This window comes from Tachysurus vachellii, chromosome 10, assembly GCF_030014155.1.
Source record: "Tachysurus vachellii isolate PV-2020 chromosome 10, HZAU_Pvac_v1, whole genome shotgun sequence".
NCBI lineage: Eukaryota > Metazoa > Chordata > Actinopteri > Siluriformes > Bagridae > Tachysurus > Tachysurus vachellii.
Genome location: NC_083469.1, coordinates 24,759,580 through 24,779,386, shown reverse-complemented (window position 1 = coordinate 24,779,386; position 19,807 = coordinate 24,759,580). Strand labels below are relative to the sequence as shown.

The following is a 19,807-nucleotide window of genomic DNA, read 5'->3' as shown; positions in this document are numbered from 1 at the left end:
TCTGGAATTATTGGCACCCTTAATAAAAATGTACCATTTTAGTTTAAGTTCCTATTAGAAGAATACTGGGTGTGAGGTGGGAATTCTGGACGCCAGTGAAGGAAAACCAATGAACTGAAGAACCGAGGATACACAGATTTACGCAATGATTCATATCTAGGGACAATTTGGAACAGCCAGAAGTAGTCCAGGAACCGTTTCTGGGAAAGCACCTTTTCTGAATTTAATCTTCTTGATTAAAAGAGGTTAAAGAGGTATAGATGTACATACAGTACTATACATACTGTGAATAAAAATAAATGAAACTCGTTGTTATTATGTTTATTTACCAACCTAAACCAAACTCAATGGTCTCAACCTCATCATGGTTTCTCAAAGCTGTAGCGCAGTGTTGTTAGTTTATTCAGTGAGATGACAAGCTCGCTGATGACCCTGGCGTCTCCTGTCACTGTCCCACACTCTCTGTGTGAGCAGCTCTGAGGGGGTCTGGACCTGTCTCCGGAGTCTCTGAAGAGGTTTACAGTTCTGCAGGATCATAAGGTTTTTGCGAATGTGCCTCCTTGTCCTCCATCTCTCCTGAGTGTATCCCTTTCCAGACGGCCATTACTTGACTCCGAGCGAGCGGATTGTGCCGGTACAGTCACCCGATCTCAAGTCAATGGCTCTCCACTTATGCTGTCAGCGCCTGCTTAAGCATCTGTTGGGCATGTTAAACTGTGAAACGCTGCTCTTGTTGCACATAATCAGAACGAAGAAGCTCATGCATTAGTGTCGCTCGTTTGAATGTCAAAAAATCATCAGATTCCTTTATTCCGTCCAACTCGCGTAGACACGTAACTCTCAGTGACAATGAGACGTAGGTGGAGTTTCGCTTCATCTCACGTCTCTTGATACTTCAAATGATAATCACTCGAGAGACAAACGAATCGTACTTTTTAAACGTCTCGCTCTTTTAAACTGATCTCTTCACAAGCCCCCCACCCCCACCTACCTCGTCCAGTTCGCAAAACTCAATATAAATAAAGCATTCTTAAAATATACTTAAAACAAACAAATAAATAAATAATCTAAAAGTTTCTATAGATCTAGCTTCCAAAAAAATGTTTTTGTAGAAGAAGTGAGGTGGCCATTCACCAAAAATCAGTGTCCTGATTAAGATGCCATTAATCAGAAAAGTAACCACAAAGCCAAGTGTTAGTCTCAGGCCACCATCATGCTTCATGCTGTAGATAATGTGCTCAAGGTTATGTTATAGTTTCCATGGTTTCCAACTATTGTAGCTGATCTTTGGAATATTTTAATGATTTTATCAAGTTCATAAATCCACTTGAATATGTTAATGTATTCGTAGACTACTCTAGATAAGTCGGTTCTCATTTTTGTTAAGAATTTAAGCTTGAGCTTGAAATCGCAGGTATTTTTAGGTCAGTCGAAAGGTCCAGTCAAAATAACAAGGTCCAGTCAAAATAACAAGATCCAGTCAAAATAACAAGATCCAGTCAAAATAACAAGGTCCAGTCAAAATAACAAGGTCCAGTCAAAATAACAAGATCCAGTCAAAATAACAAGATCCAGTCAAAATAACAAGGTCCAGTCAAAATAACAAGATCCAGTCAAAATAACAAGGTCCAGTCAAAATAACAAGATCCAGTCAAAATAACAAGGTCCAGTCAAAATAACAAGGTCCAGTCAAAATAACAAGATCCAGTCAAAATAACAAGGTCCAGTCAAAATAACAAGATCCAGTCAAAATAACAAGGTCCAGTCAAAATAACAAGATCCAGTCAAAATAACAAGGTCCAGTCAAAACAACAAGATCCAGTCAAAATAACAAGATCCAGTCAAAATAACAAGATCCAGTCAAAATAACAAGATCCACTCAAAATAACTAGATCCATTCAAAATAGGGATCTCATGCACACACATGAGAGATACTCACAATGACAATGACAAAGTACTACAGCTCAGTATCAATGATGCCTAGCAACTCAGACTGTGTACCTTTGTTTATTGTGACAGTAGATATACGTAATCCAGTCACACAGATTAATCAGATAGCAGCTGCATAACTGACGGGAGTTAAAAGCCGAGCGATGACGGGTAAGATCGCATGTCCGCGTCAAAAACACGGCACGTTCATTTTAACATTTAACATGCATGTAAAGATGAAAAGAAACGTGAAGGAGCCAGAAAGGAAAGTGTAGAAGGTCTAATAGAAGCTCTTCTATTGAGAAAAATGATCTCCCCAAGTAAAATGTGATAGATTAAACTGATGAATTGCATTACTGAGCTATTTTCTACCTCTTTTCCTCTCCTAAAAAAATGATACAAGTATTTTTTAAATTAGCTCCTATCTTTAGCTCTCATCGCACTGAAACAATGATGTGTTTCTCGAAACAGCTTGTAAATGCAATAATCAGCTCACTGAATGCTTTAATTACAACATAAAACTCATGCTGTATTTTTCAGGCTGAATTGTTGTTTATTCATCCCTCGATGTAGAATTCCCGTCTCTTGAAAATCTGGCGACGCAGAATTAGTTCACAGCTCGGTGCAGCTGATGCTCGGCCAAGTCGAAGCAGTGTCAGTGGATAGTAAGACGCCTGGCACGCAGTCAGCCTTTGGCAACGGTTCATGCTAAGCCTTTAGCGACCGCCTACAGGCACAGACGGGCATCGAGTGTCGGAGGACACGGTGCAATCAAAATGTCAGATATTTGCAGCAAATAAAACGGTAACTGATCGGGTTATATGTTTACAAGCAAAAATATTGGCACTTGTTGCAACATAACAAGGGGTTCATAAAACTCAAACAAATGTCACTGTTGATCCAGTTACTAGTAAGTATTTATCCCCTTTTTTCTTTTCCACATTTTGTATTGTTCCAGTCTGGAGCTAAGACAGGGATTATGACTTCCTTGGGATTATTATATAAACAAAATACTAAATAATACAAAAAAGTGACGTCACATAGTTTGTTGACTGGAGTCAATTTGTGTGTCATGTCATCTAAATACATCAGAAAGGCCCAAGAGTTTGTTAGAGAACATACGGTATCATGCAACATCATGAAGCCCAAGGTGCTAGCAAAACATGTCTGTGCCAATAAAGGTTGGGTTATAAAAGAAAAAAAAAATCACATCTAGTCCACTATAGGCCCAAAAGACGAATCTCCAAAAGAGTATTTTTAGTTTTCGGTCGAGATTTTAACTCCAATTTGTTATAATTACAATTGGGTCCATTCTGTGCTCATAATGTAGCTACAATTGTTAAAACTACAACATTAAAACAACATACTAAAATTCCAAGCACTTCCAAAGCACAGCTAATGTACATTTTTTTAAATAAAAGGGAATCTAAATGTGGAATCTTGCACCTATTTCAGTATCTCATCTACTTCCTGTTCTTGTGCATTTTTTACCTGGACTTTTTAACGAATGCTACATTTCTTGTGTAAATGCTTGTGTGCTGTATAAATTTCTTCACATCCTGCTTGATAATACAAATCTGTGCATTGCTCGATACACAGCGGTACCTCATTATGCTGCTCAGCTTGTGTCTAGCCTTCTGGGTGAACATGTTTTTGTCTGAGACACAGAGAAATACAGCAGCATCGTCCAGCCTTGTACGGCATGACAGTATTGTTCCATCTGCTCAGTTTCTTTTCTTTCTTTGTTTTAGGGGAAACTTTTTTTTTTTTAAAGCTTCTCTGAGATATTTCTTTTCTGGTTGCCAGATTTGCAGCCTGGTGCTATAGCTTCTTATTGGATGGTAGAAAATAAAACGATGTAGAAAAAAGCAATATAGATGTTATGGAGGAATGGTTATGGGAGAACGCCCATAAAAGGTGTAGACATGTGCAGCGTGGTTATTCTCCCCAGAGATTTAAGCTAATAAAGGGACTGTATTTATAGATGGTCTATTCAATGCATCGTGTTAATCGGCGAAAATCCGACCCAACGCCTGGACACCACACACTCCATCCACACACTGCAGGAGCAGTTCTGAACTCACTACCGAAGGTAAAGTGCAATCAAAATCTAGTCTCTATTGTCTATTGGGGATTTCAATGGGTTGCACTAGACTAGGCATCAAGACAATTTAATTCCATGCACTTTGCTGGAAAATTCAGCCGTAACGATTTTACCGTTCATTCTCTATTTAAAGAGCGATGTCTACAGAACGATTTGACTGCCATTACTGCAAAGACTCACTGCTTGGCAAAAAATACATCCTGAAAGAAGACACACAATACTGCACCAAGTGTTATGAGAACCTCTTTGCTAACTGTTGTGAGGGTTGCTCCTTACCAATCGGGTGCAACAACAAGGTAAGAAAGAGACTCCGGTGTTCTGATTTCTCATCTCAGCTCTTTAAATTTTCCAACATTTAGCAAACAATTCAGTCATCTTTGAAAAAAAATGACTCAAATTTAGCAACCTTCCAGGTAAAAATGTATTACACACTAAGTGACCTGATTGACATTATTTAAAGGTTACAAAAATGTTTCATACAACATTCTCCTAACTTTATTTTCACACAAAATATAATGTTCTTTCAATGTTTTTTTTTTTATATTCTAAAAATGTTTAAGTGTCCAGATTTCTTCTCATTATAATAGCGATATTTATTAGTTACAAAACGATTCTAACAACATTCTTCTATTTTTATTTTCACACAAAATTTACCGATCTTTTTTTTGTATTTTAAGAACGTTGATATATAAACTTAGCTAATAAGTGTTACACCAAATTTTAGTTGATAGTGTGACATGATATTTCAAATCAAATTAAATCAAATCAAATCAAATTTTATTTGTCACATACACATACATACAGGGTACGACATGCAGTGAAATGCTTTATGCAACTGTCCGGTATAAGAATAATTTGGAATGCAATTTAAGATAGAAAAAATAAACCAAAACCAAAAGGAGATAGATAAATAGAAAAGTATAAACTATATAAAAAAAACTATATAAACAATTATATAAAATATGAAAATATAGGATATATATATATATATATATATATATATATATATATATATATATATATATATATATATATATATATATATATATATGCATAAGTATACATATACATAAGTTCTTTTAAAATGTTGCTAGCGAGTGTTAAGTAAATATGTGAGAATATGGCAATGCGATTTACAGTAGGACAGCGTATGACATTTGTGAGCTTGCGCTAGCGGTTAACCAGATGGTCTTCCGTCAGCTATGATTAGCATCACATACGATAAATTAGCTGTATGTTAAACATTCTAGAAGATGGAAGGGTGAAGGCTAAAGCTGTAAGTAGCTTCTTGTAAATGACTTCTTGTATAACTGACTTATATTAGAAAGGATACTTTCGGCTAATCGTGTATCTCTACATGACAGGATCTATCCTACAAGGATCGCCACTGGCATGAGAACTGCTTCAAGTGTGGTAAATGCGGACGCTCATTAGCGGAGAAAGCGTTTGCTGCTAAAGATGAACTTCTGCTGTGCACCGAGTGCTACTCCAATGAATATTCATCCAAGTGCAATAACTGCACAAAAACTATCCTGCCAGGTAGGATGCTAAATTAAGGCGTGTAATAATTGGCAAATTGCTGTGTTATAAGAGGAAATATATTTTGGAAAATATTCAATTTCACTGTGGTAGGTGTCACTCCGCTTCACTCTGGCCAGATCACATCACAAGGGCGTTGATGATCAGGGTTAGGGATGTGGTAGATAAGTGTTTAAGGAGTTGGACTACCAAATGGAGTCCCAGGACCACCAAGCTGCCACTGCTGGGCCCCTGAGCAAGGCCCTTAACCCTCAATTGCATAAAAATACCATAAATATAAATGATTATTAACAGAATACCCCAAACGTTTTTAATGACTTCATTTACAATTACGTAATTCCAGCGTAAAGCCGGTAGCCATGGAAACGGACTCACATTTTGGATCCGAGTTTGTTATAAAATCCTACCGAGTCAGTGGATTTTGAAAGTCATACCCACTTTTGCACAGCTCATTAACCGATGTTAAAAAAGCACAGGATGTCAGATTCCACTAAAAGAGCAGGACAATGCAAAAAAAATCTGATACACACAATTAAGCAGATGGTATTGGTGTGAAAAGACAAGTTCCGGTAATCATTCAAGGCATTGTGGGTAATGATACTGTAACGCTAACTTTATAGCTTCTTATAATAGTGCTGATTATTAGGAAGCAAGTGTGTCCTTGCAGGTGCTGGTAAAAATATCTCTCCTGTTTGTCTTTGCGTCAGGCTCACGGAAAATGGAGTACAAGGGGAACAGCTGGCACGAGACCTGCTTTCTGTGTCAGCGCTGCCAGCAGCCGATAGGAACCAAGCCCTTCATCCCCAAAGATAACAGCTACTTCTGTGTCCCCTGCTTTGAGAAGCAGTTCGCCTATCAGTGCTGCTCCTGCAAGAAAGTGAGTGATGCAACTTTACAGGTGCCAAGATGACGAGGCTTTCACTGGAATTGGATTTCAGTGTTGGAATTTGAACGCCAAGCCGGTGTGAGGAGTGCACTTTAGATATTATATTAGATGATATACCTGGACACGAGGTTCACACATTCTTCTGTTCTGATAAATAACAACCATAAAAATTCTAGATGTCTCACAATCCGTCCCATTTGGTTCAGCTTTTTTGTTGCACCTACTGTAGTGGGCAACTTACACTAACTAATAAGCCCTATTTAGACAGGAATTACAATACCTCACTGCTCACTTTATGAACATTTTCAATAGAGGAAAAGAGGCAGGGAGGAAAGTTGCCAGTGTGGTAATATTTATGCCACATTGGGATAGTACTTACAAGTACTACAAAGCCACACAGATCTTGTTTTTCTAGCAAATATTCAGAAATAAATCTTATAAATTTCCACAAAGTGTGTGTGTGTATTGTGAGATAAGTAAGAATGGGAACGGGAAAAAGGGATTATGGTGTGGATGATATCCAAATATGAGTTCCATAATCCATCTTATTTTTCTGCAGTTGATTTCTGTAGCTTCTGAGACATACCAGAGTTAAGAATTATGCTGAAACCTGGCAACCTTGGTTAATATTACCAAATTCTATAGCATGTGTCATGCGACAGTCCATAGCAAGCTCTTCAATCTTTTATACGACAGGCCGGGGTGGCTGTAGGCTTTAATTCCTACCAAGCCGGGAGGCCTTGTATCGAGTTTACCAGTCCTTCAAGGACAAGACTGAAAACACCAGGTCTATAGCACCAGTCATACTTTTTATCATCAAATCCAGACTCCAAAAAAAATGGTGCTTGGTGAATATGGCACATGATTAGTACTTCAGTGATGGTGACCTCTGGTGGTGTGGAAGAGTAAGCTGTTTTATTGTAATTTATTTCTGTATTCTGAAGGCTATCACCACTGGTGGCGTGACGTACAACGACAAGCCGTGGCACCGCGAATGTTTCACCTGCATCGGCTGTAAGAAACAGCTAGCGGGACAACGCTTCACCTCCCGAGAGAACTACCCCTACTGTCTGGAGTGCTTCAGCAACCTGTACGCTAAGAAATGCGTCGGTTGCACCAAACCTATTACTAGTAAGTCTGAAAATACAGTATGCAAGTGTGCCCAGATATTTATAGTTATACAACTGTGTTTTTTAGAAGATACCTAACATATATTTAATCAAATCTAAGATATGAGAAAGGGGGGCACGGTGGCTTAGTGGTTAGCACGTTCGCCTCACACCACCAGGGTTGGGGGTTCGATTCCTGCCTCCGCCTTGTGTGTGTGGAGTTTGCATGTTCTCCCCGTGCCTCGGGGGTTTCCTCTGGGTACTCCGGTTTCCTCCCCCGTTCCAAAGACATGCATGGTAGGTTGATTGGCATCTCTGGAAAATTGTCCGTAGTGTGTGATTGCGTGAGTGAATGAGAGTGTGTGTGTGTGTGCCCTGCGATGGGTTGGCACTCCGTACAGGGTCTATCCTGCCTTGATGCCCGATGACGCCTGAGATAGGCACAGGCTCCCCGTGACCCGAGGTAGTTCGGATAAGCGGTAGAAAATGAGTGAGTGAATGAATAAGGTATGAGAAATGAAAATGCTATATTGAAGGAAATAGATCCCTAAAACCCATCTTTAGTACCCATGATCACTAGTTTCTACATTCCCTTCTCAGGTTCCCTTCATCACACATTCTTAAGTTCCACATTTCATGCCTTTCAATCATTTCCAGAAATATTTCCAAGTTTTTACATGTTTCCCAGGTCCAATGGATCCTAATTCTGGTCTTCTCCAATTCTGGTCTTCAATAATTGTTTCCTCGATCCTGCGTCTCCTAGCAACCTAGTTTCCTAGGACCCATATTTCATCATTCCTAGTTGCCAAATTTCTCTTGCCCTCAATATAAATATCATATGAAAATGTTTTTTTTTTTTCACATTCATTAAAAAATAACCCATAAGGGTTTCAGTTAGGGAAAGCTTTATGGGGAACGAGATGATATGACAGCAGTGAGAATGTACCTGTGTGTGAATTTTGGGAATAAATGGCATTTTTTTGTGGTTTAGGTTTGGCAGGAGCGAAGTATATCTCATTCGAGGAGCGTCAGTGGCACAGCGAGTGTTTCGCATGCATGCAGTGCTCCGTGTCGCTCGTGGGCCGTGGTTTCCTCACACAGCGTGATGACATTCTGTGCACCGATTGCGGACGTGAGAAGTGAAAGAAGAAGGAGGAAAAAAAAAAAAAAACACTCATCTTTGGATCAGTGATGTGTTTTTATGTTATTCTTAACACACATTCTTCTGCATGTCTTTGACATTAGTATATTATTTGCATAAAGATGTATTCTGTTGCCGTATTAAGCCCTATTTGGACGGGATTAGTTTGCAAATGGAGTAATATGATTATTACCGGTCTATCGCTTTTTAAATTTTTGTTCTGGTTAGGATCTTTTTTTTTTTTTTTGCCTGAAAATCAACTGAAACTGTTCCCAAGTCATTTACCAAATTATGTTTAGAAAAAGTTAGCGTTCATATCATTTCTCACAGCTTTGTTTGTGGAATCCAAACCTGGTTTAAATACAAACCCACAGTATAATGTGATCGATTCATGGGGAAGTCATTGCCTAATGGTTAGAGAGTTTGACTCCTAACCCTAAGGTTGTGGGTTCGAGTCTCGGGCCGGCAATACCATGACTGAGGTGCCCTTGATCAAGGTACCGAACCCCCCAACTGCTCCCCGGGCGCCGCAGCATAAATGGCTGCCCATTGCTCCGGGTGTGTGTTCACGGTGTGTGTGTGTTCACTGCTGTGTGTGTGCACTATGGATGGGTTAAACGCAGAGAACGTATTCTGAGTATGGGTCACCTTACTTAGCCGTATGTCATGTCACTTCACTTCATTCTATTACCTTGTCTTCTTAAGTGAAGTTCATTATATAAAGTAGACGAGGATAGAAATCGGTGACGAAATCGACTCAGACACCAAAAGGTCCTTTGTGTCTTATAAACACTTCCATATAAATGGGCTGTTTTTATTATTATTATTATTATTATTATTATTATTATTATTATTATTATTATAAAAATGTATTTATTATGTTAAAAAAAGAATAAAATTAAATTATTCAAAATTGACATTAAATAAAAGTGTAAATTAAATATTATAAGCTGGTTAGGAATAAATACAGGAGATAATAATAAAAATGTCATGATCAGTCTTATGTCAGTGGATATTTTTCTGGAAGCCAGGCCTCAAAACTACTGAACTTCGACCCTGAGCCTAAATAATGTGTAAAGTTTAGACTGAAATAGAGTCATAGTGATGCTAACAGAAATAAATAGTTCTATTTGATCTTATTATACTTATAGAAATATTTTTTAAAGCAGTTTCCTTTTGCGGTCTTTTAGCAGCCATTGCAGTAGTCTTTGGATATATTTCCTCTATTGCATCACAAGTACAACCAGACATCCGTTATAAGTATGTTCTGAATTTCTCTATCAAAATGATCACTCTGGAAAAAAATAATCTATACACAAGAGTGTGACTTTACTGTATGTGACATTTAGATGAATACATATTACTCTTAAAGAATTAATCTAAATGAATAAATTAGTAAAAAAAAAAAAAACATTATAGTGTGTGTGGTGGTGTTTTTTTTTTTCTTACAGCATGTCCTTACAGCTGAAATGTGAAATAAATATCTAAGCAACATGATTTTCTCCTAATAAGAAAATTTGAAATAAATGTAGATAAAGGGCAAGAATCTTTTTTAAATTTCAGATCATTTATATTAATTTCAGAGTTAATTTCAGAGTATTTTTTTTTTCCATTTCAAAGTTTTGGGGGCACGGTGGCTTAGTGGTTAGCACGTTCGCCTCACACCTCCAGGGTTGGGGGTTCGATTCCCGCCACCGCCTTGTGTGTGTGGAGTTTACATGTTCTCCCCGTGCCTCGGGGGTTTCCTCCGGGTACTCCGGTTTCCTCCCCCGGTCCAAAGACATGCATGGTAGGTTGATTGGCATCTCTGGAAAATTGTCCGTAGTGTGTGAGTGCGTGAGTGAATGAGAGTGTGTGTGTGTGCCCTGTGATGGGTTGGCACTCCGTCCAGGGTGTATCCTGCCTTGATGCGTGATGACGCCTGAGATAGGCACAGGCTCCCCGTGACCCGAGGTAGTTCAGATAAGCGGTAGAAAATGAACGAATGAATGAATGAATGCAAGTGCAACATCTCCCATTGTTATTTCACCTGCTTACTTTAGCTACAAAATGTTTTGTATTGTGTTTGTAAGAATTTAATCGTATATAAATACATAAAGCACACGTTAGCTTATTATTTTACATTTATTCATGCCATTGGAAAATGATCCAGCAACGAAAGGAATATCTGCTGGTTGGTGTTTATATGTTGGTCACATTCCACTGATGTATATTACAAGGGGGTGATTTATATTGTTCATAGCAACGGTTGTTAGTATTGTACACCTAGACATTGATTCATCTAATAAAACATCTCTCAAGCAAAGTTTTTTGGTTAAACATTACATTACACGGACGTGCAGCCTGGTTTTAAAGCCATTTCCTGGAGTTACTTTTGTTTTACTGTGAGAGCGAGTAAAGTGCTGACACCGGCTTCCTCTCAGGAGGAGTCACATGGCAGGGTCAAAATACACTCACACCGGAGTAGGACGCTACTGCAGATGTTTGAGAAGTTTCCATTCGAGCTGAAACTTTATATATAAAAAGGGTTACATTAAAGAGAAGAAAACAAACTATGGATATCTTTAGTTCCTCGCTGGTGTTTGAAAAGGTGGCAGTCGCCAAAGACAAAGATAAATCCGTTATCCAGTGTATGGAATGCTCCTGTAACAACGTCTACATCGGAAGTAAAGACGGAGTCATCCAGCATTTCACTACAAGCTCAAAGAAAGGAGATCGTCAGACGTTACGAGTGGTAACAAAAAGACAGATGGGCCGAAGTGGAGAAATCAGCCAACTGAAGGCGGTCCCAGTCCTGAACCACCTTCTTGTGCTTTGGGACAGCTCCATCACAGCGTTAAACATGTTCTCTCTGGAGCCCGTAGCAGCCCTGAAGAAGATCCAGAACGTTTCTCTGTTTCGACTCGGCGAACCCGTGGTTCGCACGCAGCAGGTTTTCGTTGAGCTCTTCGTCGCCTCCACCAAACGGAGAGCAGTGAGCATACACAAGGTGTGTGTGGACAGATGGGAGTGTGTAGGGAACGTGGCTCTGGCTCAGGATCCTGTGGCTTTGGCTGTGCATGAGACTTGCCTGTGCGTGGCTACGAGTGACAGATACATTCTTCATGATTACCAGACTCAGAGCGAGCTCGAGCTCTTCACACATAACCTGGGAAAGCAAAATGTTCTTGCAAAGCAAAGTGTGAAAGGAGAGTTTCTTCTAAATGGCCCAGGCAACTTGGGTGAGGATCCGATTTCACGATATTCAAAATTAAATGAAGAAATATCAATTACGAAAATAGTGACATCCTTTCAATTTATGAAATAAAAAAAAAACAACAATTATTTTAGAAATAAATCAATGAAAAAAAAATAAAGCTAATCGAATTGAACTAAATATCAAACGAATTTGATAAATACTAAACAAGTGAATGCAATATTTCCGTATTTAAAATTTGCAGTATTTATAAATTAGAAATAGGTTTATTAGATTAAATCAGTGGTCTTCACTATTTTTTTCATGTGAGCCACACTGATAGGACAAAGTCAATAGGAGAGCCACTTTCACCGCAAAGTATGCCAAGTTATTCAGTCTTAAATAGCTTATCTGCTTAAATACAATGTACAATATTGCAATACAAAAATTACTCGAGTTGCGGATGACGCATGCTCCCCATCAGTTACCTCTTTTGTCACTGTCACATTGCTTTGTTGCTGTTCATTTTGTGCGCGGGATTGTTTGATAAGAAATCGATCCATTATTTAGTCCGTGTGTGTACAGTAAACACAACTTGTTAACTAGTATGAAACACAAACTAGCTTCTGGCAGGCCGCCAAAAACTGCCTATTGCGCAGAACGCAGTGAGTCAGTGACGAGTCAAATAATATATATAAATATATTTTATTATTTGTAATAGAGCACATTCGTTTTTCTATGCTTCCCTGATTGTTTTTAATGTTATTTAAATGAAAAATAAATTTTAACCACATGATCATATCATCGTATTATTTACTGCCATGCGAGCCGCATATTAAAGCTTGGCGAGCCGCAGGAGGCTCGCGAGCCGCGCAATGAGTAACACTGGATTAAATAATAAAAATTAGATTTGAATTTTATGTTTGTTTGTGTGTGCAGGCATGTTTGTGCTGAAAAGTGGTATATCCCAGCGTCCTCCTGTGCCATGGCCGGATGAAGTGTTGGATGCAGTGGTGCACTTTCCCTACGTGTTGGTGCTGCAGAGAAAATCGCTCCACGTCTACAGCATGCTGGACCAGCAGCTAAAACAGACCGTTTTCTTAAATAGCAGCAAATCACTCCACTCAACCACAGGTTCAATTCTGACCCCTGACCTGAAAAGATTAGCAAAAAATGTAATAGAATGTAATATCCGGGCGATACGGTGGCTAGCATCTTTGCCTCACACCTCCAGGATTAGGGTTCAAAGTTCTCAGGGGTTTCCTCTAGGTTCTCTGGTTTCCCGTACAGTCCAAAGACAAGTCATTGTATTCTTATTGTTGTCTCTGAATTGACTGTATTGTGTAAGTATGTGTGCTGGAGAAGTGGTTAATGTGTTGGAGTACCAATTAACCAGAACCAAGTACCAGTCAATGTGTACCAGTACCAAGTGGTTAACCATCTCAGTGGTTAATGTGTTGGTTGGAGTACCAAATAGAAGGTTGTGAGTTTGAACACCTGATCAGGGTGTGCCACAAATCCCCTGGAATAGGCTCTATGTTCCCTGAGACTCTGAGCAGGATAAGTGGTAAAGAAAATAAATAGATAATGGATTATACTACGAACCTTTTTATAAAAAAGTAAACTCTCTATTCTCAGGTACTCAGGCTCAGCAAAAACCCTTTACAGGTTCCACTAGAAGAACAAACCCTAGGACCGCTAGAGTGTTCTGTAAGGAAACGTAAGGAACCACGTTATTGACCATTTAAGGAAGGAGTCTCCAGTGTCAGCACTCTTTGTATTCACTTTTGAGAAAATGTATAGTGACGAAACCGACGCTGCTTTTAAGTCAGCGATAACAGGAACTTGTTTCAAGGACATTCAATGATATTAAATATAACTTGAAAGAGTTTGATATGTAATAAATAAAACATTGTAAGTGATGGCAAAAAGAGATGGTAAAGCAAAAGAGGAATAAAAATACTTCATATTATTGGGAACTAGCTATCTAAATTTTATTGAAGACTTTACATTGACTATATTTTGGCCTGTTTTTTTCCTCATAATTTAGTTATTTTGTTCTTATAAACCCTCCAAATATCATTTCATTCATTTTTACATACTATTATTTGGTTTACATGGTCTTACATCTATCTAGCAGTTGTTTTTAACTTGTACTCTTTTGTTAAGCTGTTGAAAATGAGATCTTTCTTCTAAATAAGCACCGGTGAATCATTTCTAAATCCCTTAATGATTATTGCAGCATGCTTTGTTTCCATTTTTCTTTTGTCTGTATAGACGGCGTGTTTGTAGTCGGTGACAGAGAGATTCGCAGACTGTCACAGAGTCCACCGGAGGCTCAAATCCAAAAGCTGCTCGGATGTGAGCGAGTGAACGAAGCACTCGCACTGCTGGATGGAGTTCAGTCTCTTCTGCCTGAAGACACTTATAAGGTAAAAAAAAAAAAAAAAAAAAAAAGGATAGCAGAGCCACAAACACGGGGCCATTTTAATCCTCATCCTCTTAGGGTATGTAAGTCAGCTATAATCCACTGCAATGCTCATCTTCCCACATTTTCACCTGATATAACCGTGAAAAAGATGAATAATTGAACGGTGTGAGAAAGCAAAGAAAATTAAAAAATCTAAATTTCCATCCTAGAAAATGGTCACCTCATATGACCTTAGGTGCAAGACCTAACACATCAGCAGCAGCAGCAGCAGCAGCAGCAGATAAAGAGTGGATTAGCACAGACAGTCATGTTGAATACAGTATACGCAATGTTTACTAGCGAGCAACCTTAAACAGCTCGGCTTTACAAACTGCTTAAAAATACCTTCCAGGAAACAGGAAATGCAAAGATTTAATTCCCACCACGTCTATGTCAGGATGACAGGACTCAAGTTAATCAGGCATATCACACGGATGATGGAGCACAGGGCGGGAGGCAGAATAAACAGGTCATTGTTTTGATGAGTAAACAACGAGAAAGGATGAACGAATGTTAATATTCATCTAGAAATATGGTTGTCAGTCATAATGTAAAAAAAAAATAAAAATCCACAATACGTAATCTATTAATTAATGAAGGGAATTGATAACATTCTAAAATGTTTTAATCCCCTTATAGTATTTGTACTTATTAACACTCAGTACACATTGTATATCATAGCAAGTTCATGTAGATTATAGCAGTTATAAGCAATCATTCCTACAGCATCTGCTCATTCTCTCTCTCTCTCTCTCTCTCTCTCTCTCTCTCTCTCTCTCTCTCTCTCTCTCTCTTTCACACACACACACACACACACACTTAATATTTGCCTGCTGCAGTAGTGCTTGAAAGCTAGCTAGCTTCTGTAGCCTTTCTGTTGTTGTTTAAACTAGCTAGCTAGAGCACAATGCTGTAGAGAGAGAGGGAGTGTGTGTGTGTGTGTGTGTGTGTGTGTGTGTGTGTGTGTGTGTGTGTGTGTTGTGACCCTGTGTATAAGCGGATAAGATGTAGATATTTTGAAATGTGCATTTTAAAAATGAATATAGTTCAATCAGACAAGAAAATTGAAGAGTTCCTGGTTTGAACACTGGATGTCGCTATTACATAAAGCTGAATAAAAAAAAATTGGAATTGAGCTTCATCATCTTGGTAGACCAGAATTAATTTGATCAAACTTTTTGCCCACAAAAAAAATTATTATTATTATTATTATTATTATTATTATTATTATTATTATTATTATTATTATTATTAACAACAACAACACTGTAGGAAGTACTTAAATGTACACATTTGTGTACAATTATTTTTTTTAATAATTAGAAAATATATCTTGATCAGTGGCAATCAAGCATCTATATTCTTTATTATTATTTATTACTTATTTTATTATAATCAATACAGATATCCTTCATTTTCTTTTGTCATGTAATTTCTCAATCAGTAAGAAACACCTGGATTTAATAATCAATCGAGACTTAATATTTAGACAAATAACTTAGATAATTAAATAATGAAGAATATACTGTTAACATTTTTTCTATTGTTTTAATTTTAGGATCTGCACACGAGCATTATTTGTACCTCTGGATGGATTCATTTCTACAGAGAAGCTTTTCTCGATGCCAAAGAACTTTTTATGTAATACTGCTTTTTTTCCCCCAGAAAAGATTTTAAATTTAAATTTATAAATTTCTCTTAAACACATTGCACTGTTTTTCTTAGTAAAGGTAACTTGGACCCAAGGGAACTCATTAAGCTTTACCCTGGCATGACTCTCATCAGTGAAGACTTTAAATCTCAGCCTCCTACCGTGAGCAATGCCAAAGACCTGAGGAAGCTAAATAATGAAGCCCAGCCTGAGTTTCACAAGTATCTAAGCTTCCTCAGCCTTTATTTAAGAGAGATCCGTAACACTGATCTGGGCCAGCTCTTCACTCAGGACATCGATACTACCTTGTTTAAAGTGTACTTAGAGCTGGGATCTCACGATAACTTGGACCAACTTGTGTCTTCTCGTAATGATTGTTCCCTGGATGTGTGTGTTCCAGATCTGGAGCGTCATAAGAGGTTAGAATCTGAAAAGGTTTCACTGAGTATAACATCTCAGGACTTAATAAGTCTTCTTTAAACCCCACGTGTTCTTGTGTTTCAGATTTTTCACGATCGGACTGCTTTATCAAAGCCACGGTGAACATTTCAATGCAATTCAGGTCGGTTTCAAAATCCAGATTCAAGATTTTTAATAATACATCAGTGTTGGTCCTAGCCTTTTTGTCCTAAAATATTTTGTATGGGTGACTTCTATCTGAGTATTTGTATTAGCAATTGATGCACAGCATACACCCTCGCTAATATGGGGTACAGGACAGTGTGGAAGAGGATAGCCAAGGTAGTGGGGTAGTGTGGGCCAAGGCAGTGGGGTAGTGTGGGCCAAGGTAGTGGGGTAGTGTGGGCCAAGGCAGTGGGGTAGTGTGGGCCAAGGCAGTGGGGTAGTGTGGGCCAAGGCAGTGGGGTAGTGTGGGCCAAGGCAGTGGGGTAGTGTGGGCCAAGGCAGTGGGGTAGTGTGGGCCAAGGCAGTGGGGTAGTGTGGTCCAAGGCAGTGGGGTAGTGTGGTCCAAGGCAGTGGGGTAGTGTGGGCCAAGGCAGTGGGGTAGTGTGGGCCAAGGCAGTGGGGTAGTGTGGTCCAAGGCAGTGGGGTAGTGTGGGCCAAGGCAGTGGGGTAGTGTGGTCCAAGGCAGTGGGGTAGTGTGGGCCAAGGTAGTGGGGTAGTGTGGTCCAAGGCAGTGTAAAGCGGTGGACCAAGATAGAGGGTGAGGCAGGTCAGTGGTTAGGGTATAGCAGAAGGCAGGGTTGAATGAGGGCAGTGCAGAAGTGTGGACTGGTGCAGTGGGGAAGTTTGAACCAGGCCAACTGGGTCGGAAGAGCCAGGGCAGTAAAGAAAGACCCTACACGGGGAGTGAAAGGTAGAGTAGAGGAGGCAAATGGATGCATTGCATTAGCACAGTAGGTAGGATATTGTGGATGACAAGATTAGGGTGGTGAAGTGCTGGAGCAGGTCATTGAGGAAGAGTGTGCCAGGGCAGTAGAGATGGGACCAGGTAAAGTTGAAGAGTGGATCAGGGCAGTAAGGGGGTGGAGCAGAGTAATAGGTATAGACTGACCAGGGCAGGGGGGGGATGACATCAGCAGTGTGAAGTGTAAGGTTGTGTGAGGAGTTAAAGACTCTGAAGCAGGTGGGTAGAGTTTCCCTGCACACACATGTCTTTCTCTCTGATCTGGATTTCGAGGTATGCATTCATTTAAACTCTACACACACACACACACACACACACATACACACACACAGGCTGACACACACACACATGCTGACACACACACACAGGCTGACACACACACACACACACACACACACACACACACACACACACACACACACAGGCTGACACACACATACACATGCTGACACACACACACACACAGGTTGACACACAAACACACACAGGCTGACACACACACACATACAGGCTGTCACACACACACACAGGCTGACACACACACACAGGCTGACACACACACACACACGCACGCACACAGGCTGACACACACACACAGACACACACACACAGGCTGACACACCAGGGTAATATAGATGGGACAAGGTAAGGTTGAAGAATAGATCAGGGAAGTGAGGGGGTGGACCAGGGAAGTAAATGAGTCCCATGTGCATAATTATTCTGAGAATGACTGTCACTGATGCACGAAATAAATAAAATAATAAAACGATTAAATGGAATCATACGAAATATTCAGAATATACAGAATAAATAAAAAAAACAAGCCTGTGATTTTTTGCCAGACCTGGGTGTGGATGGTGGATGATGTGAGTGTGGACTCCTCCGAGCCAAATGTTTTGCTGTACATTGTAAAAACCCTCTCTCAGTTGAAAGAGAAATCTATCATCATGAAGTTTATAGACTGGGTTCTTCAAAAAGACCAAAAGGAAAGTATATTCTAACACTCACACATACACACATACAAGTTGGTATACAGTACCAAGAACAGATAGAACCTGAGGTTGATTTTCATGTGCAGCCTTGACGCAAAAGAAAGGTTATATATTTTATATACAGAAGTACAGCAGAAGCACTGCTATAAAATTGCATTAGTATGAACAAGATAAATCACTTGGGCTGAGACTCATATTTTTATATCTGTTTTTAATATACAGGTTGGGGTATTAATCTTTACGGAGCGAGATCCAGGCGACCAAAGCACATTTGAACCACAGGAAGTGCTTTCCATTTTAACAAACTACCAACTTGCTTTAGTTTTGTATTTGGAATTTTTGGTCAATGTACAGCAAAGTCAGGTGAGTGCAGTGTCTCATATATCTCATATGTGTCTGAGACATAGTAAAGAAACACTGTGGATAGAAATTTAACACCAGCTCAGCTGTCATTATTAGTTTCTTCCACATGAAGTTTTTATATAACAACTTACCCGGAATTGCTTAAATACTTTTACACCATATTTATGTGCCAACGAGTACAATCGTCTAAAGAAGTCATGCCACATAAATGTTTTCGTTGTTCATAGTTAGATTTAATGAGAAACATGGCAGAAAATTAAAGGTACACTTTTTTCCTCTGACTGTTACAAAGTGCTGAAACTGGAGACTCCTTCCTGGAGACACCTCCTTATACAAAACGTCACCATTTTTCTCATTATTTATCGATTTATTATTAGGCTTAGATTACATATTACTTGTGATTTGTTGTCTTGTAGGGGGGCACGGTGGCTTAGTGGTTAGCACGTTCGCCTCACACCTCCAGGGTTGGGGGTTCGATTCCCGCCTCCGCCTTGTGTGTGTGGAGTTTGCATGTTCTCCCCGTGCCTCGGGTTTCTTGGTGGTAATGGTAGGTTGATTGGCATCTCTGGAAAATTGTCCGTAGTGTGTGATTGCGTGAGTGAATGAGAGTGTGTGTGTGCCCTGTGATGGGTTGGCACTCCGTCCAGGGTGTATCCTGCCTTGATGCCCGATGACGCCTGAGATAGGCACAGGCTCCCCGTGACCCGAGGTAGTTCGGATAAGCGGTAGAAAATGAATGTGTGTGTGAGTGTTGTCTTGTAGCCACATCTATTGTCTGGTCTGCTGTTCTAGAAAATGAATCAATACCTTACAACCAATCAGAATCAAGAATTCAATGACCGTGGTGTAAAATATTTGAAAATAGTAGTAGCTACTTTTTTTTTTTAAATACAGAAGAGCAAATCAGCAAAAATCTCTTCATTGTTGTACCGAAAACTGAAGACTACACACAATCTTAACAAGTCTGTCTGAACAAATATTCAAGCAGTTTTTAACCAAATCATTTAATACCACGATACAGCAGAAACTGCGACGCTGAAGTGTGCTTATCACACCCTCACATAATCGTGTAATGAACGTGC

General features: G+C 39.4%; 2 protein-coding genes across 2 annotated transcripts in view; both read left to right on the top strand.

Annotated features, from left to right (window-relative positions):
- The first annotated feature begins 3,933 nt into the window (after window positions 1-3,933).
- fhl5 (four and a half LIM domains 5) lies at window positions 3,934-10,056 on the top strand. The gene is made up of 6 exons (XM_060880463.1): window positions 3,934-4,021; window positions 4,167-4,329; window positions 5,398-5,572; window positions 6,280-6,449; window positions 7,403-7,589; window positions 8,559-10,056. The coding sequence occupies exons 2-6, from the start codon at window positions 4,171-4,173 to the stop codon at window positions 8,708-8,710; spliced, it is 843 nt and encodes a 280-aa protein (XP_060736446.1). The 5' UTR covers window positions 3,934-4,021; window positions 4,167-4,170; the 3' UTR covers window positions 8,711-10,056.
- Window positions 10,057-11,139: 1,083 nt separating this feature from the next.
- The window catches only part of si:ch211-266g18.9 (transforming growth factor-beta receptor-associated protein 1), a 15,275-nt gene continuing 6,607 nt past the window's right edge, over window positions 11,140-19,807 (top strand). Inside the window, exons 1-8 of the mRNA XM_060880461.1 lie at window positions 11,140-11,929; window positions 12,823-13,017; window positions 14,161-14,315; window positions 15,912-15,994; window positions 16,079-16,423; window positions 16,509-16,566; window positions 18,213-18,357; window positions 18,586-18,725. Coding sequence (XP_060736444.1) covers window positions 11,263-11,929; window positions 12,823-13,017; window positions 14,161-14,315; window positions 15,912-15,994; window positions 16,079-16,423; window positions 16,509-16,566; window positions 18,213-18,357; window positions 18,586-18,725 — 1,788 coding nt within the window. The 5' untranslated portion in view covers window positions 11,140-11,262. The remainder of the gene's footprint in view (window positions 11,930-12,822; window positions 13,018-14,160; window positions 14,316-15,911; window positions 15,995-16,078; window positions 16,424-16,508; window positions 16,567-18,212; window positions 18,358-18,585; window positions 18,726-19,807) is intronic.